At 40.2% G+C, this 24,521-nt stretch overlaps 1 protein-coding gene across 10 annotated transcripts in view; it reads left to right on the forward strand.

Annotated features, from left to right (window-relative positions):
• DENND1A (DENN domain containing 1A) overlaps nt 1-24,521 on the forward strand; it is a 407,524-nt gene that overhangs the window by 157,923 nt on the left and 225,080 nt on the right. For all 10 annotated transcript variants that reach the window (XM_023760104.1, XM_023760106.1, XM_023760103.1 and 7 more), the window contains 3 exons: nt 13,228-13,297; nt 15,910-15,990; nt 20,194-20,247. In XM_023760104.1, the coding sequence (XP_023615872.1) occupies nt 13,228-13,297; nt 15,910-15,990; nt 20,194-20,247 (205 nt within the window). The remainder of the gene's footprint in view (nt 1-13,227; nt 13,298-15,909; nt 15,991-20,193; nt 20,248-24,521) is intronic.

Raw genomic sequence — 24,521 nt, forward strand, 5'->3', positions numbered from 1 at the left:
GAAAGCCGGACTTGGAGAGATGAACTAATAGCTCAGGGGTGCCCTCTAGTAAGTGGGGGAACCACACCTGTTGTTCCAGGCTGTCCAACTCCACCCCATCTCCCACCACGTCACATGGCTGCTGCTTCTGAGGGAGGCTCACTCTTCAGGCCACCTTTGCCTTCTCCTAGATCCAAATCCTCTTTTTATTATATTCAATAGTTTAAAGTGCCCTGGCAGCAGCCATCGATTTTGGAACCTCCTTCTTCCTTGAGGACTTATGCCAGCTAAGTGGGTCTTAAAACCTTTTAGTTTATCTGCTTCCAGACTTCCCCCTTCAGTATCTTTCACTCTGTTGTTAAAATGATCTTCTAAAAAGACAAATCTGATCAAATGCCTCCTTGATTAAACCCTCTTTTGCTTTCAGGAAAAGAGCTAAACTCTAATCTTGCACATAGAACTCCTCACAAGCTGACCTTTTTGGATTTGTCTGGTCACACCTTCTGCTAAAATTCCCCTCTCCATCCCCGACCAATGCCACCACCAAAAAAGAAGCACGCAGATGTGATCTAGCCACTCCAAGCCATTTGTAGTTTACTGTGCCTCTGTAATATTTTGTTCCCTCCCGATGGAAATACACTTTTCTCTCATCTAATTTCTCTTCCTCTTTTAGCTGATATCCCAGACTGTTGATCTGCTCTTCCCCAGAGCTCCCCCAGCTTTTGGTGCCCAGCTGTATCACAGCATCATCATAGTGTGTTGTGATTACCCATCTACATGTGTGTCTTCCCCATGAGACTTAGGTTCCTTGAAGACAGACAGTGCTGTGTCTTGCTCATTTATTTATCCTGGCTGTCTAGCACAGGCTGGCATATACAGATGCTTACTAAATATTTATATCTAGCCTTGTAGATTTGGCCTCAAAATCTAATGGGGGAAAATAGATTCTGACCCTTTTTTCTTTTCCCTCTCAACTTAAGTAACTAAGAGGGATAAGTAACTATGTCCTGCTTTCTGAGGCCCAACAGGGTTTATTGAGGCTGACTGCTCCCACATTAAGGAAGGTCACTGAAAACCTTGTTAGCCAACCACCCCTGCCCTGAAACAGAGATCCATGAACACACGGTGCAGTGGAAAGAGCATGAGGCTCCATGTGACCAGTTTGTTAAACAGTGCAAACTTCTATTTCATCCAGAGGGCCTATTGGGAAACTGGGTCGTCACAGTTATTAAACATACTTAAAGAAACAAAAAGGTCGGCCTTTGCTTCTTTGCCTGATCAATCTGCCTCCTTCCCACAAACAAAATGACTTAGAAGTTGGTAGACAGAGGGGAATCACACATGGCTGTTTGTGTTGTTGATTTTTTTAAAAGAAAGTGGGAAGGTATTTTAATTTAAAATGTAATAAAAGTAATACGTATTTATTATAGAAAGTTTGCAGAATATAGGGAAACACAAACATGAAAATGAAAAATTATTTGTACATATTATAGAGCCTGCTTTTATATCTAAATATATTGTAAATATTTTTCCATGTTAAAATATTTTTCTATTGTTTGATTTTAATGAACATATAATATTTTATCATTTTAATAGCTCATAACTTATTGTGAACTATTATTGTACATTTAGCTTGCTTTCCAGTATTTGCAATTATGAATAACTACTTAAAAGACAAAAATTTTTAGTTTTTATAATTTAAAATTTAAAAACATTTTTAAATCATTTGCATGCTCAGTACATAAACCATAGAAAATGTAGAAAAGAATGTACAAGGAAACATTATTTACAATCCCATAGCCTAGAAATAACCACAATTAATTTTTTATCGTCTAGTCTTTCTATGAGTGTGTATGATTATATACAATACATAGTTATGTATGCCGCTTCTTTTTAATCTATATTATGTCATGAGCATTTTCCCATATCGTGAAAAATATTCTAAAGTGTAACTTTTCTATTGCTTGGATTTATATATTTTAATTACATAATTTATGTAATCATTCTCTTAGCACATGGTTTAGGTGTGTATTAACATGATAAAGAACTACCACTTAAAATATATTATCAAAAAAATTGAGTCACAACATTTAATGCTGGTGACGATATAATAAAAGCAATTCATGCATACATTTTTCTGATCTTCATTTTAATAATCTGCTTTTAGTAGTTACTCATTGAAAGGCCTATTCCCTGTTCTCTCTCATATGAGTTAAGAATGTATATCAGAGAAACCTATTTCTGTAGGAACTTTGCTGGTTGAGCCTCCTCTAAAGTTTAACTTTTAGGGTTTCTTTTGAGGGAGACACACAACTGATAGCAGAACTCGGGATATATGACTTATGATTTGTTCATATTTGATTTGTAACCAAATACTTTGTCTTCTTCTGTGCTACCATATTTTGAGGGGTTATTAATAACGCCATTTTTAGCTTTTGTGATATTACAAACTGCTTCTCTTGGCTTATAATAATGCAATCAGGTATAAGCACAAAGATTATTTAAAACTAAGGAGTTAAATTCCCATTCAGGGCATATGCCCAGGTTGCGGGCTTGATCCTCAGTGGAGGTGTGCACAAGGCAGCCAATCAATGATTCTTTCTCATCGTTGATGTTTCTATCTCTCTCTCCCTCTCCGTCTCCCTTCCTCTCTTTGAAATCTATTAAAACATATTTAAAGAAAATGTTAAGGAGTGGCTGAGGGGTAGGATTTTATTTTATCTTATTTTATCATGGTAAAAACGGAGAGTAACTAATGGCATCTTATGTTCCAACTTAGTGCTGGATTCCCAGCTCTTCAGCTTGCTTGGGATTGGGTTCCTACATCCTCCCGCAGGGCTCACTTGAGGCAACTGCCTGTCTCATGCTGAGTCTGTTATGTAGTCCAGAGGGAATGTATACCTTACCTCCTTTCAGAGCGACCCAGCCATTACATCCTACATTTTCCAAGTTTTGTTCTTGTTGTCTCTATCAGATCATTCCTAATGCCACAACAGTTTCACACCAGAGAACCTGCCTTAGTGGAAGTTACACCTTATTCAACTCTCTACCCAAAGCCTGGCTTATATTAGGCAGTGAATGAGTGAATGAATGAGATAATGAATGAATGCTTGCTTTCTATAAAAGGAGTTTAATGATTGTCCCATTTTGACAATTTGAAAACAATCACATGCGAAGTGCTGTCTGATGTGCACTTCACTGATATTATTTCTTGAGACAGATTGATTTAAGAAAAGTACCTACTGGCATAGTAAATCACACAAATCTGGATCTGACCCTGACCTACTTTGTGGCTGTGTGACTCTGAACAAGTTACCTACCCTTTCTGTGCATTAGTTTCTTCATTTGTTACCTGGTGATGTAATGGTACACACTTACAGAAGGATGGGGCAGTAAATAAGCAAATGCATATAAGGCTCCTGGTACTTGGTAGTTCCAGAATAAATGGTGGTCTCTATTATTACTATTTTTATCAGTTGGATATAACAGCATAAAGGTACTTGGAAGTAGATGAATCTTGCAGTTGGACAGATTACACATAACTTGTTCAACAGATTAGCTGTGCCTCTATGTGATTAATTTTGTACAGAGAAATTTGCTTCCCTCAATCTGGCCCAGGTCTGCCACAAAATGAGATAACAGTGCAGGTTTTCTTTGAGTAGGAGAATTTGGTGGGCAGACAGATGTCTGTGGTAGAATGAAGCAAGGAGAAGGGTTGCTTGGCTTGCAGTAATTCCTGTTTTACCTTACCTCACAATCCTGTTTCATTTCCAAAAACATTTTGGGAGAAACCTCTTGGTGAGAGAGTTGCTCTGTCATGAAAGGTAACTTGAGCGCAGTTTCCTGTCTGTCTTTGTTGGCAGCTCCCTCACCTTAAGGTCCTGCTTCGTACCCAAAGGGGTCTTTGAACATCAGCTGTCTAAAACAATCTCTAGCCTTATCACTTATTTTAATGTTCCTTGCACAGGTCACTCTTGGATGTGGTGCTCTGGGCAGTATCACCCCAGAATGCTTCCCTTCCTTTATTTAACCTCTGACCTGTGAAAACAAGAGTTAATCAAGAGTTCTAAGGTAGCTAAGAGGAAGGGGAAGTGTTTGGTTACAAATTAAATATGAACAAGTCATAAGTCATAAATCCCCAGTAGTGCTACCAGTTGTGTGTCTCAAGTTGCATATGGTACAGAGTGTTTGGGTTATAAATTCAAGTTCAGGGCTCTCTGATTGCTTGGGGGTAGGTGTTAGGTTCATTTTCTTTAGGTCTAAAACTCTTTACCTTCTAAAATGTTACTTTTATTGGACCAGCTACATTCATATCCTACTTTCTCTGTGTGCCTGTCTCTCCTTCTTCCTTTCTGTACCTGCCTGCCTGTGTTGATTGGTGTGCTGTTCTGTGAATTGAGACAGAACTGCTTCCCTGAAAGAAGTTAAGCATATGGAAAAAGTTGCCAGGGAAAGGCATTGAAGCATAAAGCGTAAATGGGTTTAAGAGACAGCCAGACACTTTTATAGAGAGATTTGCGATTGAATGATACAACATTCAGGCAGAGATCTGGGGTGGAAATGAACTTAAATGAGTGCTATTCGTGGAAAACTGATGCCCTGTCTAATCTAGCATTTCCTTAATTGTCACCATAAGCATACATTTAAAGCTTTATGCTTTAAATTGAAAAGGGAAACACAGTCTGTTTAAGAATCTATGACACAGGCCATGGTTTTTCTAGATAAGATCTTAAAAATACACATCTAAGGTAGCAGTGAGTCTTAACATGAAGACTGGAAACTTAAAATCTCTCTTCTGCCATGTTTGATTAAAGCATTTTAAATCAAGCTGTTTATATTTGTGTTTCTGAATCTAAAACATACACTAATTCCTAAACTAATAAAGAGTTGACACATGACCAGTGTCCCTGGAGCTGGCAGAATAAGAAAATACACGGAATTGTTGGGAGGCAGCCAAAGTTGGACCACTCGGAACACTTAGAGCCGATGAGCTTTGGCAGGTGAGCTTTCACTCTATCAGACAGTACAGCGAGAACCACAGGTAAGGATTTCAAATCCTTATCTCAGAGCTGAACATTCTATTTGATCATGTTGCACAACTAATATTGTGTCGTATGAAGCAATTAGGATACAAATCATACTGGGCCAGTTTTGTGTCTAGCTCTGCTTTAGCAGCTGTGTTGTCCTAAGGCCGTCACTTCACTTCTCTGAGATTCAGTGTTCTCTGTAAAATGGGATGATAATTCATCTCATAGAGTTGTTGTAAAGACAACTGGGGGTTGGTGCTAGATTAGTTTCCCTTTGGCCCCAAACTCTTTGCCTTCGAAAACATTTATTTAACCAGCTCCTTTCTCTCTGTGTGCCTGTCTCTCTTCCTTTTTTTTACCTGCACCTAACCTCTGAGCACCTAATACTTGATAAATGTTTTCCGCCTGCCCCCATTAGCTTCAATTCCCAGCTCTAAAATGAGAATAGTATCAATTGCGGTCTCAGTGGGATAATTAATTTGCTTGGTTACTACTGAAAGCAGGGCAGGACTTCTTGTGTAGCCATTTCTTCCCTTTGTGTGTGTGTGTGGTTTGTTTTTTGTTTTTTTGTGTGTGTTTTTTCCAGTAGTGACAGTGTATTTCTCTTTTAGTCTCTGAGAGCTTCCATAAGGTGGGCCTTAGTTAGAACTTCACTAACCCATTACATTATATTACAGTAGTACTTTAAGCCATAAAATAAGATGCTCTGAATGGGGGGTGGGGGGGTACAGACAAAAACAAAAACAAAAACCTTGCAGGTGAGCGAATTCAGGAGTAGGCAGCATCATAAACTCTTCGGAAATGATGAAAGGCCTGTGTGCTCACCCTCTCTGGGCTCAATGGAAAATATCTGAGAATTACGCTGAATTGTCAGCGCAGGTATCATTACTACAAAGATCTTCTGTTACCAACACTTCACCAGTGATAACAAAAGTGCCTCTGTACTTTCCTCCTGAGCAGCAATCTCCCTCAATCACGGTATTACTGTCACAGAAAAGATGACGAACCCACTCCCTAAAAGCAACAATTATTGGATACCCATCAAGAAAGAGCCTGTTTCCAAAATCAGATCAAACTGTATGTTTGGATAGATTTATATAAGCACAGATGTTTTATGACAGCTTTTTGTATGTTTTTTCCTAATGCAAATTAATATTTCTATTCATTCAGTACATACAATATATTTTCCTGCATAGATATAATAGTTATCACAATGGGATGTTAATTATGGACATAAATCAGAGATTCTTGAGCCTAACTGGATACCATAATAAATTTACAATTTGAGATAAGCGGCTGTGAGCAAAGCAGAATGCTAAGATTGGGTGAGACAGGCTCTGGTCTCCCAAAGAGGGTTGTCTTTTATTTAGGTTCTTCTGACTTCTGATCATATTAGCAATAATAATACAATTGTATCATGAAAAACAGTACTTACTCCACTCCATGCACAGTGGTGGGTGTATTCACATATAGTTCACCCTCATAACAGCCATGTGAGGGTGGATATTGTATCCCCATTCCACACATGGGAAAGGAGAAACATGACTTGGGCTACAGCTAGTAATTGATAGAGCTGATACCCAAACCCAGGTGGGTCTCCTGCCTTTGCATTCTGTGTAAAGTTTAGCAGCAAAGTGTCACTTCCTGTGAGAAGACTTTCTGAACCTCTTCTCTGTTCTCTTTATGAACCTCTATGAGGGTGCTGACCCAGTGCTGCTGACATTATCTTCCAATATGTCTGCTTCTCTCATTAAACTGTGAGCTTCCCAAATGCTAGGACCTGAGGCTCATTCCCTATGCACCTTGCAGAGTGCCAGGCATATATTGGGTGTTGCTTAGTAAATGTGGAAGACTTATCGTTAGATAAATGATTGCAACATTGGAAAAATGAATGGTCTGGAAATGTGTGGTGTTTGGACTGTAAATACCACCTCAATTTTTAATTCCATAGAAATGTTCATTGAAGTTTGATGTGGGTAGCTCAGGAAGTTGTGTGCTTTTCCTATGGGGAGGAATGTGTACACCTAGGTGCTAAGGCTATAGTTTGAGAACTGTAGACCAACACACATATATAGGTGGGTTTGTTATACTTAAAAGTGGGAGTGCTTATTGCTGAGTACAATGGGGGAGAAGATATGTCTTATAGAAGGCAGTGTGGTTAGGATCTTGGGTGTTTCCTACTTTCCATGAAAAGACATGAGAAATGGAAGAGAGGAAAACTCATGGTATTGCCTTTCTCTTCAGTACGTTTGGAGAGAAGAGTATCTTCTGAAGGCCAGGGAGAATGTGTTAGAGATGAGAGAAGAAGAAGTTTGGAGCTGACCCTGTGGGGAACATTGGGCCTGATACACTGACAGATTTGAGGATTCTTGGCAATTTTAAAGGCTCACCTGCACTTAAAAAATTATGTTGCCAAACTAAAATAATCAACCTGGGTTTAATTCACTTTAAATATTCACTTTAAACATTTTCTCACTCTTTTCTAATTATTTGTCACAGACTCCAGCAATCCATTAGCAGGGATCATTTTTAGTTCTGGATTATTTTCTTAACCAAAATGCTGCATCCTAAATTTGGAGCTCTGCCTCCAACAAGAGTTGGTTGACTATTAGCTCTATAGCTCTAGTAGTAATGGCCTTAGTAGAAACTATAGCGATGAGTTTACATCTGTCGAGGGAAGTTCTGATTTATTGACTGTTTGACATGGGCCAGGCACTCATTAGAGTTTAAACAGTCAATACACAGCCATGATCTTTGCTCTCAGAAGGTGACACTAATGGAGAAGACAAACAAGCATATATTATAAACTAAGATGAGTCTTAATATTGGGGAAGCCCAGGAGGGCCTCATAGTCAAATGCATCTATTTAAGTGGAGACCAAAATTTTATAGTAAAAATGGGGGAAAAGCTTATTTAGGATTTATCTTGGGGAAAAAAAGAAACTAAATTTTTGAAAATAAATTTTACTCCTATAATGCATTATTCCTAGAATAAATGATGAGTTAAGTAGTTTTTAGGGGAGGAGTCATCATTTTTCTGACATCTTACCACTTCATGTTTGATTTTCACAGTATCCATAAAAGCAGTAATTTTTCCAAAGCTATGAGGATTTCCCCAAGGCCTCTTTTAATATTTTGATGTTGAATTCATTCCCTTTTGATGTGACTATTGTGCCACCATCTTTCTTGATTTTTCTCTTTGTTCCTTGTTGCCAGGTCTTCATTTGTTGGTCACTTTGCCTCATCTCTGAGTAGGTGCCCAACATCTCCTAACAGGGGCTTCATGAAATCGTGCATTCTTTGCATGAGTTTGTAGTATTACTTTGTGCCCAATTTACATTTTATTGTAGATGTTTAACAATTGAGACCTTGACAGAGGAGCAGGGATTGATGTTAGGTCAAACCAGGGCTGAGTGGGGACTTCCTGGTTTAAGCGGTCACATCAATTGGTGAGAATTTTCTTCTTATAACAGCTTGTGCTTTCCCATCTGCTCTGACGACTGCAGGGCATGAGGAATTCCTGCAGAGTGTTGACCCAGACAACAAGAGTCAAAGAGAGCTTCCCAAAGCTGAGATTGGCAAGAGGGTTAGTAGGCAGAGGGGCAGGAAGCGCATTGCTGGCTCCAGATTGGGTGTGTACACACATCAGCTACATTCATTAGGTGGTGTATATCTTTTCATAGAGGAGGAAACTGAGTCTTGGAGAGACTGCTTTCCCAAGGTGTCCCAGCTAATGATACCAAGACAGAGATTCATCCCAGGTTATTTGACTCAAGTCTGTGTTCTCCCCAGTATATGCCATGCTGCTCTGCATTTTTAAATTCCGGTGTTTGGGTTTTTTTTCCTTTTTAATATGAAAGCTTTAAAAACTCAATGCCAAAAAGCCTTAACCGAGCAGTGCTTTGCCATTCAATGAATCTTGTCAAAATCTGTTGATAGGAAGGACTAAAAGAAGGGATACCGCCCCTTGAGTACCCAAGATAGAGTTTGAAGAAAGAGCTCCTCAGACAGTGGAAAGTTACAGAGAAAATGAAAGGCCCTCTTCCGTGTCACTCTTCTTAGCCGGAAACGCTTTATTCTAGACATGAGTAGAGCAGCTCTGCCATGAGTCCTTCCCAGGGAGGATCTGCGTTGTTATCTTCTAATATAATGGTGCTCGAGTGTTTAGATGTGAAACTTTTATTATCAATGACCTTTTCTTTTTATTTCTCGTCTACATTAGAGCCAGAGCATTATGTTGATCTTTTTCAAATAATGAGCATGACTAGGTTATATTATCTGAGATTTCCTCTAGGATATCAGTATAGATCCTGGTGCTGATAAGGCTAAGATTCACTGGGCTGTGCTGAGGTGTAAGATGAGGGGGAAATAATCACTTTCTACCTGGTTCTGAAAACTCATGCTCAGAATGTTACTCCTTTTTAACTGTCCCTTTGGTTCCCTGCTGATTACAGACTAAGGAGGCCCATTGGTTTGACATATGAGCAGCCCTCTAGAGTCTGGTCCTTCTGCCCTTCCCCCACCCCACCCCCATCTCCTGCCCTGCAGCCTGCACACCCTGCTCTCTGGCTGTTCATGACACTAAAGTGGAATCCCATCACACAAGGTCAATCATACATATATGAGCACACGACAGCGGGAATGACTATCCTGACAATGTATTCAGTGGAGCAAGAAAAGTAACTTGTCTTTTCTCAGTTGGACTCAGTTCCTGAGTCACCTCAAGAGTAAGCAGCTCACCTAGCTCACAGGTTCCAACATAGACGATTTTCACTCAGCAGTTCCTCAAACTCAGGCCCACTATTTAGCATCTGCACAAACCGTGTCTGATGTATGGAGGAGGCAATTTAAGACCTTTTTACGGTGATTTTGACCATGAGCCATTTGACTGCATGCACTATCTCCAGAACCTGCCCCTGCACGACTTACAGGGGCCAGGTGGCCATTTCAGCGAGGCAGTTTGTAGGAATCCTACAGGCGCTGCCAGAGCTCCTCTCAGGTTTAAGACTTCGTATTGCCTCACACAGACAAAAGCCTCTTCGTTTGATGTCAGGCCTGGGAGTGAGGGCAAAGCCTGGGACCAAGTAACCTGGGACCCAGTTTGGTGAGAGAAGCTTGGATCCAGGCCAGTGCCTGGGAAGCAGGCTTTTCCGATCAGGGCTCTGCTGATTGGGTCTTGATAATGCGCCATTATAATTTTATAATCGATCAAAAGCCTAAGCTCCATAAAGTAGTTGGGAAAGAGTGCCAGCTCCTCCTCTAGACCTAAACTATTGCGCTTTTTTGTGTGTGTGCCTCTTTTTCCCACGAGGACCATAGCCTGCTTGATTATGGGGACCCTTTGTATTTGTCTTTCGGGCCCCAGCCTTGGTCTGAACCCACCACACATGGTGCTCTGTGGTGAGGACTCGCGCAGTAGCATAAAGGTAGCACAAAGGTATCACGTGGAGCAGGCTCTGAGCCGGCCAGAGCTCCTTTAGCTGTCCAGGGAGTAGCAGCATAATGGGTGTTTGTTTCCTGTCTCTGGACTGGGAAGTCGTGTTTACTCTATGATGACAGACAAGCACAAAATGGAGCGGAGGGTCTCCATAGCCTCACCTGCAAGCTCACAGGCGGCATGGAGCTGTTGTGCCAGCACTAATGAAGCGGTACAGGAAATGGCACTGGATAAAGTTCAGCTGTGAACCCTGGCCTCCCAACAGGGGAAAGAGGGATCCTTTGAAGAAGAAGACAGCTGGGTTTTGGTTTCAAGACCTTAACGCTGCCATCACTAGATATTCATCTGTCAGTGCACAGGGGACAACATGTGGAGAACAGTTGTGTCCGGTCAGGCCAAAGGGAGAAAGAAATGGCTGATTTCCAGCGTAACTATGAAACCTCCCATGGCTGAGGATTCTGCTTAGCATAGCCAAAAAGAATCGATATGGTGAGGCTGAGGCTGAGAACCTGGGCATTCTGCTGAGGCCAGGCGGTCCTACCACGTCACCTTCCTTCATCCTCATAGCAGGACGGGGCAGGGAGGCTGGGGGTTCCGCCCAAGTGATGCTCGTCAGTTGGACATAGTGGCCAAAACTGCTTCCATACATACCGAGTCCTAAATTATCAGGGAATCCAGCCTGCCCCGGGTCACTTTTAAGTATTTCTAAAAGGAGTTCAACTTTTCTCTTATTTATATGAGGCAACAGTTTCCTTGCGAGGACATACTTTCTCTTCTTGCTTTTTATAATCCTCCTTCCTGATTTTCAGTTCCTAGATTTAACTAGTGGTATTTTTTTCTTTCAGGAAAAAGAAATTTGTAATCCTTGGTTGAGTTTGTTTACTAAGAGTCCTCTAATCTGGACAAGAGTTTTCTTCTGAGGGGATTTATTGTTTCTACTAGAATGGCTTTTAACTCAGCTGAGGTTTATTTAACAGACTAGGAAGGGAGAAATTTATCTCCTCCCTAATCCCTCTTGAATGTTTCCATCTCTCTGCCAAAGTGAATGCTGTGTAAAGTGGCAGCAGTGGTTTGCCCTGTAATAGTCAATATGCAGCTGCCAGAGCTGATTGAAACATATTAACATAAGTGATAATGCTGTCCTAGAAGTGAAAAGTTAAGTTGCTTATCAGTATATTCTGATAAACTACTTAAATTTTACAGTAGCATGTGCTGGCTTCAGACAGACGTCAGTGATAGGGAGCTGTGCACTTTATCTGTCCCCTTGATTGCCTCTCACTTCATATATTACGCTCGGCGTTGCGGCTGGTAATCTGTGCAGGGCGCTGATTTCCCTCCGCCTGGCAGGACTGAGTGGAGCAGCATCAGCGCTCCCCTCTGCGTCCAGCTCTATCAGCAACAGACACTGTCAGCTCAGCAGGGCGGATTGTGGGGGTGGGCCAGCACTTGGTGCAACACTTCTCACATGACTCTTTGTTGCTTTGGAAAGTTTCTTATAGAGAATAAAGCCATTTAAATTAAGTGACAAAACTTCTTGGGAGTGGGGAATATATTTCAGCAGCAATTCTGAGACACTAAGGTGCCTTTGCTGTTAGTCTTTATTTAATTTTGGTTGTTGAGTCAACACTAAGCATCGATGGCATTCTGGCTGCATGCTTGGCCCTGGGAAGATAAGGTAAAGCAAGACGTGATCCTTCCTCTCTGCACAGTCTGCTGGGAAAATAGATACACCATTGAGTGTTACATGGATGTGTGGAATGTTATAACAAGAGTAGGCACATGCTCAGGGCAGCATGGAAGAGAGGGAATCAAGGCATGAGAGGTGGTGAGGTAGCAGGAAAGAATTCGGTGAGGCTGAGGCTGAGTGTGAGAACCTGGGCACTCTGCTGAGGGCCAGGCCTCCCTTTGGCCTCCCATGAAGGTCAGAGGGAGAAAAGGGCCAAGTCTAAGACAAGCAGAGGCAGGCTTGAGGCTGCCTGCACATGCTCAGCATGAGGCTGCAGGGAGAGGATGTATGTGAGGAAGTTGAGAGAAGATAACCAGAGAGGCAGTCAAGGGCCTGACAGTGGAGAAACTTGAACACCATCCTAAGAAATCCTGCAGCAGTGGGATGATTGCAGGAATTTACTTGTAATCCAACGTGCCACTTAGACTTGCATTTTAGAAAGACCATTCTAAGAGCAACACAGAGGATGGACTGTGGTTAGGTGCATGCTCTTATCAGAGTAAAGGGACATGGTAGTCAGGACTTGGTGGAGGGCAGTGGGGATGGAGAGTTAGTGCTCATCCCACAATAAATACAATAAGTAATAGAATGTTTGGTGTAACAAGATGAGTGGTTTCGGGCTCTTGGGGCCTTTGGGACACCTTGCAGCTGCCAGCAGTGGAAGTGCTGCATGTGAGTGTGGCTGTGTGTGACTAATCATGAGAAACTTGAATAGAAGCTTTCCTGGAAAGGGTAGGTGTGGTGGGAGAGGCCTGGGGGCTACTCAGAGTTAGTTCCTGATTGCAGAGTCTGCTTTGAATGTCTTCTCTATGAACCTGTTCTAGCTCTGAGGCATAGGAATAATTTATAATGAACATTCAATCCTCCGTCTTATCCAGGCAGTTTTTTAAAATCCCAGAAATAATTAGCATTTCACCAGTCTGGGTTTCCAGCACAGACTACGACAGGAAGACTCTTTAGGATGTAGCGAAAAACTGAAATGTACCAGTCTTGAATTCACTCCTGGTTAAAGTTTTGACCTGCATACTAATATTTCATGTGTTTTCTCTTCTTCCCCAGCTATCTCCCATGGTTCGAAGTATTTTATAAACTACTTAACATCTTGGCAGATTACACGACAAAAGGACAGGTATTTGTCTTCTATTCTATTTAACAAGTAAACTTTAACTTTTATGATTATAAAAGTAATATATGCTCTATATTTCACCAAATCGTTTACCAAAAATGTAATGCATTCTCATTATAAAAAGTTTGGGAAATTCAGAAAATAGTAGGAGGGAAGAGAAAACCATTCCTACATGTTCATATTCTGCTCCCACCCCATAAGTGTCACTAGCATCTTGGGATTTCTTCCTTTACTTTTTGAGTTAAATATATAATAAATAGATCCTTAGCATTCAGAGTTAATATCCATATTATCTAATGGTCCCAAGCAACCCTGAAAGTTCATGACAGGTATTATTATAATTTTGCTGAGGCACAAATCTGAATTGCTCATGTCATGCTACAAAGCTGGGAGTGACCTAGCCAGCTGTCCGAGTTCCCATTTTAATAACACTTTGTTGTGTTTTTACCGTATTTTTTTTTAAGGGTCTGAAAATTGGTTAAAAAGCTCAGCTATACCTTACCATGCTTTTGGAAGAAACAATATGCTAAGTATCTTCCACGGATGGCAAGGGTCAGCTGGAGCTGTATTTAGACATCTTTAGTTCATATTTTACCACATTTTTCTCCAGGTACCTTAATAACCGAAGCATTTCCCCCATGCTAGTAAAATTGTTGTAAACATTTTTCATGGCTGCATAGCATTATATCATGAACTTTGATTTACTAAAATATTTCCCTATTGTTGGGAGTTATTATTTGGGATTTTTTTTATTATTATATTACAGCCATTAGTATCATTGAGCATAAAGTGTTTTCTTCATTTTAGATTGTTTACTTAAGAGTAGAATCTCAGATGGGCCTTTGTAAGGTCAGTGGGCATAAACATTTTTAGAACATTTGCTAAACTGCTTTCCAAAAGAATTGTGCTATTTTCTTTAAAAATACCCTTTACTAACAGAGTGCCTGAGTCACCCTACAGTATTTGTGGAATCCATTGCTTATTTAACAAGTCAACAGGTCTCATTGTTTTAATTGTATTTCTTTGATTTTTAGTGAGTTGAATATTTGTCCATATGTCTAACTTCCTATATTTTCCTTTTTGTAAATGGTCTAAGTTTTTAAATTAAAGTGATACATTATTATTAAATGATAGAGACATTTTCTCTCTCATATTTTCTAAAGGACATGTCCCATAAAAAAAGTACCATAGTCAGTAATAAAGGGGTTAGGGGAATCTGAATCAATAGTAAACAGACAATTGAGGGTTATTCTATAAAATGACCAGTCTCACTGTCAGGTTCATACAAATCTAGGAATGATAGGAACTGTTCCAGACTGATAAAGACTAGAGAGTCATAACTAAAGGCAGTTTGTGATTCTGAACTGGATTATTTTGCTATGATTGGCACAGTTGACAAAACTTGATGAGCTCTGAGGATTAGATGGTACTGTATCAATGTTAATTTCCTGATTTTGATTATTAATTGTGGTTATGTAGGGGAGTGTTCTTTTGTATTTCTGGAAAATGGAGTAGAGTGTTAGCAAATCACTCTCAAATAGTTCAGAAACTAAAAAATAATTTTGTACTGTCCTACAATTATTCTTTAAATTCGAAATTGTTTCAGAACAAAATTAAACATGTTGATGCATCCACTCGTACATTTCTCTCCTTTGTGAGAAAATTGAGTATTTTATCAGTTCAGATTGAAACAGGCTTTTAATCTGAACTCATCCTCTTTTACTTTCCTTGAAAATCAGTGCCAAGCAATGGAGAGGGCTCTGCTCCTGGCTGAGCAAGTTACTAACTAACTGGCAGATTTGAGCCAAGTGGCTTCACCCTTCAGAGCCTCAGTTTTCCAATCTGTAAAGTGGGGTAGTTGTGAGGAGCATGTAGGTTTTAAAAAAGGATACAAATGTGAGCTTATTACTATTACATTAACAGAGAATGCCACAGGATGGGAGAAATGGCTTTTGGATAATTCTGGAAGCAGTGTTCTTTTGAGCATTTTAAAGGTGAATATGTTTTCAGTCGAATAATTTGCACTGCTTCGTATTTAATTTCACTAATTAAAATGCACAGCCATCATCCTATCTTGCATGCTGTTATATGTAGTTCATTTTTAACTTTCCATAATTGGAGACTGCCATGTGTACCCAGTGAACACGCAATAAAATTAATTGAGGGTAATGATGATGAAGACAAGATCTATAGTGTCATTGTTATTTCTCCCCATCACCCCCGACCTGTAAGCAAGGATTGTTTGCATTTAAAAGTTGTTGCTATGGAGTTGAGAGGATAGATTTGCTGAGAGCTTATGGTACATGATCCATAAAAGGCGGTCATGGTAGGTGTCTCACTGAGTAGAAAATGTCAAACTTGGTGTGGGAGGATCTAGTTGGCTCTTATATTGAACTATAAGCAGTGTCTTTTGTCCAGCCCTCCTTAAATATCAAACCTGTTTCCGCCACCAGATGCTGCGGAAGAAGGGCCACTTTTTCCCCTGAGTGGCTGCCAGCACCTCCCAACACCTCAGTCGTGAGGAGCCCCAGCTTACTGTGTGCCAGGCCTCCCTGCAGGTCTCTGACTCAGGGCTCAGCCTTGATTTGGTTACTGAAGCCTCTTATTTCTTTCAGGAGAGTCAGTGGCATGAGCTTCTGGAAACTCTGCACAAACTTCCCATCCCTGACCCTGGAGTGTCTGTTCATCTCAGCGTGGTAAGTGAGCAGGACATCAGCCATCACTGAATAACCCTTTCACTATTTTTTTTTAAAATATATTTTATTGATTTTTTACAGAGAAGAAGGGAGAGGGACAGAGAGTTAGAAACATCCATGAGAGAGATGGATCAGCTGCCTCCTGCACGCCCCCCAGTGGGGATGTGCCCGCAACCAAGGCACACGCCCCTGACCGGAATCGAACCCGGGACCCTTGAGTCCGCAGGCCGATGCTCTATCCACTGAGCCAAACCGGTTCGGCAACCCTTTCACTATTAACAGTAAGAAGGAGTTAGCCCTACAGGGTCATCTTTTGTCGTCTGCACGTTCCACACCCTAACCCCAAGTTCTCTGAGACCTCTGGGCTCAAGGCAGGCCAGGGAGTTGTATTTCTTCCTTTCTCTGGGATTCCATGAGCAATGGGTCCCAAATGTCCCTGGATCCTCTCTTCCTGCCTGTCATCCCTTCACTAGCATCTCCTGTCCTGCCTCACGTTTGCCTCCCAGCATTGCTATGAATGTCCCTTTGCTGAAGCCCATCTTGCTGCCCTCTGAGCCTTCAACACCACTTCTCCCCTATTTACCAGGGTACGCCATATTCATCCTTCAGAACTCAGCTCGGATTTAATTCCAAGAAATCCCCCTCAACACCCCCCAGGCTTGAAGATTTTCTTTTTTGTCCCAAGCATCTTGTACACTTAGCAGTACTCAGTCACGCTACCTTGGACTATCTGTTTTCTTATCCCCCCACGGATGTAGGTCCCTGAGGACAGGGATGGAGAGTGCCTGGCATAGTTCCTGGCCTACACTAATAACTTCTTTGAGCTCTTTTGTGTACATGCTGCATGTTCTGTAGTGTGCTAGGGTGGAAAATCCTCTGAACTACAAATTGGGAGACTTCACTCCTCGTCGTAGTTTTGCCCATGATCTGAGTCTTACATGTGCTTCCATATTTCAGTTACTGGAATCTTCGAATTTCCTGAGTCAAACCCTTGTCACCACCTCTGGCCAGCTGTTGCTTATACAGGGGCTATTTCCCTTATGTTGTTGAATCTGAATGTTTAAAAAGTTTCGTCTTTTAGCTTCACTAGAACCAGAAACAGTATTGTTTTCAGTGGTTATTATCTTGGTATTTGCCCTCTTACAGAAAATGGACATATCTCATAGGGGTTTGGTTTTTTCATGATGATCAAATTGAAAGCAATATTATTACCAATAACTAATAAAATATTATTTACTAAGTTCATCCTATATGCCAATTTCACAACAATTACAAATAGATATTAGCATTCTCATTTCATGGACGAGGCTTAGAGAGGAAAATGTTATGTGGTTAATTGTGAGAAGATTGGGGTTTTTCAAATCCAGGGCTAACCTTCCACTAGGCCAGTGATAGCGAACCTATGACACACGTGTCAGAGGTGACACGCGAACTCATTTTTTTTGGTTGATTTTTTCTTTGTTAAATGGCATTTAAATATATAAAATAAATATCGAAAATATAAGTCTTTGTTTTACTATGGTTGCAAATATCAAAAAATTTCTATATGTGACACGGCACCAGAGTTAAGTTAGGGTTTTTCAAAATGCTGACACGCCGAGCTCAAAAGGTTCGCCATCACTGCACTAGGCCATAAGTGTTGAAAGAAAGGGAGAAAAGAAGGAAGGAAAAAGGGAATTAGTAGAGATTTTCACTCACTTTAATAGAGCTTGGGAAGGAAAGGAACCTTGTTGCAGAAATTCATGTAAGGAAGACTGTGGGGAAGATGAAGACATGAGCTTTAAACCTGCCTCACTAATCGCCGCACAGCTAAGCCACCTTTGCCTTTGCCGCTGTCCCTTTTCCTAAACAGCTTGATCTCACCACTTCAGTCTGTAATGACATCCGACAGGTAGCTGTGGAGTAGCCTGGCTGGGTCACCAGATGCTGGGGGAGAAGGGCCACTCCTTCCCCTGAGTGGCTGCCAGGCCTCAAGGACAAACCATCGCAGAGGCAGGAGAAACTGCAGGGAGGGTGCAGCTGTTTCGTACCAGTGGTTTCTAGGAATGTTTTTGACCTCTGGTCACAGCATTTCATGGGCGATGGAGCAAGACAGAATCTCAAAGGACAGCTTGGTGACTACTTGGTTTGGGAACTGCATTGGCTCACTAGTTACAATCCATTGCGTCTGTAAAGGCAGATTTTTTTTTCTTTCTTGTTCACAAGGAATTCCTTTCTCCATGTGGTATTTCTGATTTTGAAGCACGAATTTCATCTAGATCAGAAAGCCTGAATTGTTGATAAAATGGCAATCCTGGATATTTTTTTGCTTTAGTCACAAGAAAATATTTCTGTGTGTCTGATACAGGTGATTGAGAAAAATGGAAATGTAAACTAGCAGTCGAGAGCAACAATCATGATTTTCTATTAAAAGACCATTTATGGAATTCTAGGCATTTCGCATATATAACATTATTCTTCACAACAGTTCTGAAGTAGATATTATGATTCAAAACCTGAGGCTATTAAGTGAAGTTGCTAAAAATCATATAGCTGTTAAGTGTCAGCTCTGTGGTCCCTTTTCTTTCCCCCTCACTGTGCCAACTACTACTTTATGACTCCAGCCACTTGTGGACATCCATTAATGAACATTTCCTGGGACTCCCTTCTAGCCATTTGGAATAGAAGTTGGTGTCAAATTTAACCTTGTATTTTACTTTCACTATTTTGATCCTTGTTGTTAAATTGAATTAGTTGTTGACTAGTTTCCATGCTGCACAATCTCTGTTGTAATACTTCATAGGTAATATTTTGGCACAGACACACAGACTTTGGAAGAATGCATTGCGGAGGTTTTTTTTAAGTTATCTTTTTATAATTTGTTTTTATTATTTTAATTCAGGTGGCTTTAGCTATATTTTGCATTTAAAAAGCACAGGTAAAACAGCCTGTTGTAGTGGAAAGAGCACAGCTCTAATTATCCAGACCTGGTTTCAGTACTGGGTCTGTCACCTACAAGCCATGTGACCTTCACAAGTTACTTTCACCTCTCTAAGCCTTAATTTACCCATTTGCAATGTGAAGATAATTTCTATCTTAAAATTTGTTATAGAAATGAGAGGTAATATTTCTAAAGTACTTGGCATAAAGCTTGCAATGTAGCAGGCATTAAATAAATGTCTGTTAAATATTAGACAAACAGCTCATAGTATTATTGTTGTCATTGTCATCTCAATTGTCCCCTGTGCCTTTCATTTCAGGAAGACTATCCAACTCATTTTTCTAGAGACCCACTTATTTTGCAATTACCTAGGAATGGTGGGGCAGGAGGACTTCCTTAAATGTCACTTGGGGGTCCAGGTTTGAACTTAGGCCATGGCTAAGCCGACCTTCTCTGCATGTGACCTTTCCTGGCCTTTGTATAGTCCCCTCCTTAATTGATCGGCACTGGGCTCTCTCCATTCCTGCTTGCCATTGTCCTCTGAGTCTTTCATAGCAAGAGGAGGTATCATTAGTTCAGTCTGTTGTCATTTAACTCAGGGACACACTCTTGTTACACACATGGCGATGCCTCCTTGAAAGTTCTTTGAACTGGTGAAGTTTTCAACTCTACTGAGCTGGAGATTGCACTAGAAGTCATGAGGCTTATTGGCAGAGCATGCATAGTGAAGAGAAATCCTCCATTCTTAACCACCTAGAATAGTCTCAGTGCAGCTATCCTTCAGCTGGAGCTGTCCTTAACATCACTTGGGCCTTCAGGCAGACTTTGCCAGCAGCCTGTAGATGGATATAATCTCAGATGCTGAAATGAAATGGCAGATTTGGTTGGTAAAGACCATTGTTGAGTGAACCTAGTGATATCTGGTCCCTAGAGTCCACCTGCCTCATTGAACAATAAATTATGAAGCCTGCAGCTTTCTTATGTTCAGAAACCTGCAAACATCATATGGAAATTTAGCCTTTAACCTCCTTGAGCTGTTCATTTGTATCTCCCAAAGTAGTTCATCTCTTTTAGAAAAGAACTCCATCTACCAAACTGATGATTTAATGCATCTGCCTTTAATCCAGCATTATCCAAAGAAAAGATTCTATAGACATTTCCAGTGAGTGAAATTGCTTCCACATCTGAGTAAGAAATTATCTTCAGATCATGTACCTGACCTCTGAATAATGTGCTTGTTGCTTATTTTTGCAAAAATAAATAGCTTTTCTTTTCTTTTCTAGCATTCTTATTTTACTGTGCCTGATACCAGAGAACTTCCCAGCATACCTGAGAATGTGAGTACATAGGAGGGAAAAAATTAAATTTTTGTTTTTGTAACTTATTTTTAAAAGAAAATAAAAGGATATATTTTCCCACTATAAAATAATGCATTATAAAGGCAAAAACAGGTAGAGAATATTTGAAAAGTTTAAAAACAAGGAGGGATTATTATTCATATTTCTCAAAGGCAATCATCTATTAACCTGTTGATGTCTCATTCTAGTCTTTTTAGAATGTATTTTTATATAGTTAAGATCAACTATTACATAAGCATTTTTCCATTTCATTCATAAGAATTATTTTTTATGGCTGCATATTATTCCATTTGCAATTTCCTCACTGTTGTGCATTTAGGTGATTTTGAGATTTTGCTGTTGTAAGTAAAATGTTTCCATATAAAGATTTCTTGAGTAGGATAAATTTACTCAAGTAGAATTACACTTCTACTATATTTCTATATTCACTTTTAAGAGAGTAAAATAAAGCATTTGTGAGGATAAGTATAAGGACTCCCAGCCCCACTTCTTAAGGACTTAAAAGCAGTGAACTTGAATCTGAGGGAGCAGAGGTTAATGTTTGCATTCTGACAGGCTATGACATACCAAGCCTAGCCTTAAGACACATTTCAAAATGTTTTACTCAGATTATAAATAGTGCTATGTAGAATTAAATATAAAATCACCACCACTTAGGCACTTGATTAATGTTTAATTGTGGCAAAATGTACATAAAATAAAATTTATCATTTTAACCATCCTTAAATGTATATTTCGTTGGTGTAAATACATTCACAGTGTTGTGCAACCATTACCAATATCTATCTCCTGCGCCTTATCATTTTTCCAACTGAAACTCTGTACTCATTAAACAATCCATTAAACAACAACTCTCTACTCCCCCCTTCATGCCAAGACCCTGGCATATACTATTCTGTTTCCATGAATTTGACTACTCTAGGTACCTCATCTAAGTAGAATCATACAATATTTATCTTTTTGTGTTTGGCTTATTACATTTTGCATAATGCCTTTGTGGTTCGTTCATGTTGCAGCATGTGTCAGAATTCCCTTCTTTTATAAGGTTGAATAATAATCCATTGTATTTATATAACATCCTACATTTTGCTTATCCATCAGTGGACACGTGGGTTGTTTCTACCTTTTGGCTATTGTGAATAGTGCTACCATGAATATTGGTGTACAAACATCTGCTTAAGTCCCTATTTTCAATTCTTTGGGGTGTATACTTGATTACTTCTTTAAATTACTGGAATAAGTGGTATATTTCTCCATAATTACTATAGATTCACAGGAAGGAAATTCTTTTAAATGTTGTCTATAGAGCAGACAAATTATAAATGTTAAGTAATCAAGTTTAATTAGCGAAGTTTTGTTATTGTGGAGAATGAATCAGAGGCCTGGCTACTTGGGGTTCTTGGGGTGAGAGGTTCTTAAAGATCAATATCAGAATCTTTTCTTCTATTTTTGGACTAGTCAGTTTTCTCATGCTGGAGAGTGTAAATTCAATTACCAATGTTCTGGAAGCTGAGTGGGGGGAGTGGGTCATGGCATTTCAACATTTAGTGTGTATAACTTTATTAACACCCCATTTTTTATTTAATGCCTTATTCTATGTTTTCAGCTATACCTGGTGTCCCCCAAGCCTTTATGGTTTAGTTCCTTTAAAAAGTGCATATTTATTCTTCCAGAGGGAAGCTTGAAGGCCAGTTGACTATCTGAGTGAGCTGGGAAAGAAGAATCTTAGAGTCAAATTATTCTTAATTTTATTGGCACCCTTCCCCTAGCTTTCAGAGGTCTGGTGCCTCAATTCCAGAACCTTTTTGGAGTTCTTTGGTGTGAGTTGGCCTTGATGCTTGCTGCCCTATTCCCTGGCCCCAGCCTTAGTATTGAGCCTTTTCTGGGCTACCAAGTCTCCTTTAGTTTTCAACCTCAGTTGGCACTCTCGACAGCTTGGGCCAAATAATTTTATTATTTCTATTTATTTTTCTATTGTTCTTAGAGAGGAAGGGAGAGGGGGAGAGAAACATCGATGTGAGAGCAAAACATCCATCGGCTGCCTCTTGCACACGACCCTTCCCCCTACCAGGGATTGAGCCCATGACATGGGCATGTGCCCTGACTGGGAATCAAACCCAGGATGACACCCAACCAACTGAACCACACCAGCCAGGACAGGCAAATAATTTTTGTTGTGTGGGATTGTCCTTGTACATTTGGGGATGTTTAGGAGCATTTATGGGCTCTATCCACTATATGATGAGAGCACACCCCTCAGCTATAACAACCAAAACTGTCCCCAGATATTGCCAAATGTCCCCTTGGGGCAAATGACCCAAGTTGAGAACCGTTCCTTCAGTAACATCTGCTTTCTGGCTTCCAAAAACTTGACATCTTTCTTCCATTACTGTCTTTTCTCTAGTGTTGTTTTTCTTTGGGGGGGGTAGGGTGGGGGAGGGGTATGTCTTTTAAAATTATTTTACTGCGGCTTTTCAGGGATAGGAGGGCACATAGTATCATGTGAGATATTTTACTGAAAATCCCCACAGTATTTTAACTATGCTTCCCCTACTAATAGACATTTAGATTGTTTCTAATGTTTTGATGTTAGAGTAACAACTATTGCCCAGGTTAGGTTTTTCTTTAACTTTTTTAATTTTAAGAACTGAGAAAATTTAAAGCACCTGAAAATTCTGATAACTTATTAATTTTCAAACCCACAATTACGAGATTAGAAATAGCTTAGAGAAAAAACAACAACCGTGTCTTTTTCATAGCCCCACCTCCAATTCCTGTCTGTACTGTATGCCACCTCCCTTGTCCCCACCACTTTAAAAAATTTGCATTCTCTCTGCTGTTTTTGCCACTAATGAACCAATTCCCTGTGCATGACCCATTGTCCATTAAATCCTCTTTTGCAAACCGGTAAAAGGCTGGCCTTGTTTATTTCTAAGCAGGAATAAAAACAATCTGCCAGACTTCTAACATACATGGTCCCATTTAAATCCTTCCAGCTTCTCTGTGAGAGGTAGACGTGAGCCCCATTGTACATATAGGGACCCCGGGCTCACAGACCTGAGGTTACTAGCCCAAGGCCTGCTCCTAAGTAGGGTTCAGTGACCTAGGTTTGTTAGAACCAAAGCATTTTATTTCCATTATACCCACCCATCTGGCTTCCCTACAGTTGACTTTTGATATTCATGAGGAAAAAGGAAACAATGATTTTTCGTAGCTCAAATATGAAATGAAGCAGGCGAGCTTTTTCTCTAAGGAGAATCTAAACTTTTGTAGGACCAATTTGTGTGATTTTTTATATAGAGTCACTGTTGAGCTCCAGCCATGTTGAAATTTGCATTTTAATCTCTTGGTGATTTTTCAAGGATTAATTTAAAATGACTAAATTGCTGCATTGCAAATTGAAACAAGCAATAACAGTGGGGTTGTTAATACGATGTAGTATGCTATAGTGGAAAGAACATGAGTTTTGGAGACAGCCAGACACTGGGCTCCACCACTCTGGGACCTTGGGCTACTTACTTCTATTCTCTGAGCCTTGGTATTCTTATCTAATAAAGAAAAATGGAAGAACAAGTGAAGTATTAAATGTAAAATTCCAAGTTCAATGCCTGGTACAACAAGATGCTGCTTTTGAGGGTTCTTTTCTTTCCCTTCTTTCCTTGGCTTTCCTGGAATTCTTGAGATCTGAGTTGTGGCTAAGGGCTAGAGAGCATTACTTCTTATATCTTGTGTTTTCTAGGTTTTTGCTGACATTCATGTTTGTGAAGACCAGTGCTTTTCCTTTCATGAAGTGTGTATGTGGCCACAAAAGTCTCTTAGCAGGCACCATTGACACCAGAATTTGTGAAGCTTGGGAATGGAGTCTAGGACTTCAGTGCCTGTAATATGGGGAGGTGGCTGTAAACATTGATTGATTATCTTCTCTAAGGGACATAATGAACTTTAGCGACAAAGCAAATGGTAAAAGGACTTTGGGACATGGAACTTAATTCTGTCTTTAGACGATCATATTCTTCTGGACAGCTTAGAGAAAGGTTCATAAGAAATTAAGGAGCTCATACCCACTATGGGTCAGATCAGACATTGTGTGTTATACCATGAAACCTTCACAGCAGCCAAGTGGTGTGGTTGTTCTCCCTGAAAAGCTTTGAAGAGGAAATGAAGGTCAGAGAAGAACATTGCCGCTAGTCACCCAGCCAGTAAATGCTAAAACCAGGATTCACACTCAGTCTGATCCCAGCACTGAGATGCTG

This window comes from Myotis lucifugus, unplaced genomic scaffold, assembly GCF_000147115.1.
Source record: "Myotis lucifugus unplaced genomic scaffold, Myoluc2.0 scaffold_173, whole genome shotgun sequence".
Lineage (NCBI taxonomy): Eukaryota > Metazoa > Chordata > Mammalia > Chiroptera > Vespertilionidae > Myotis > Myotis lucifugus.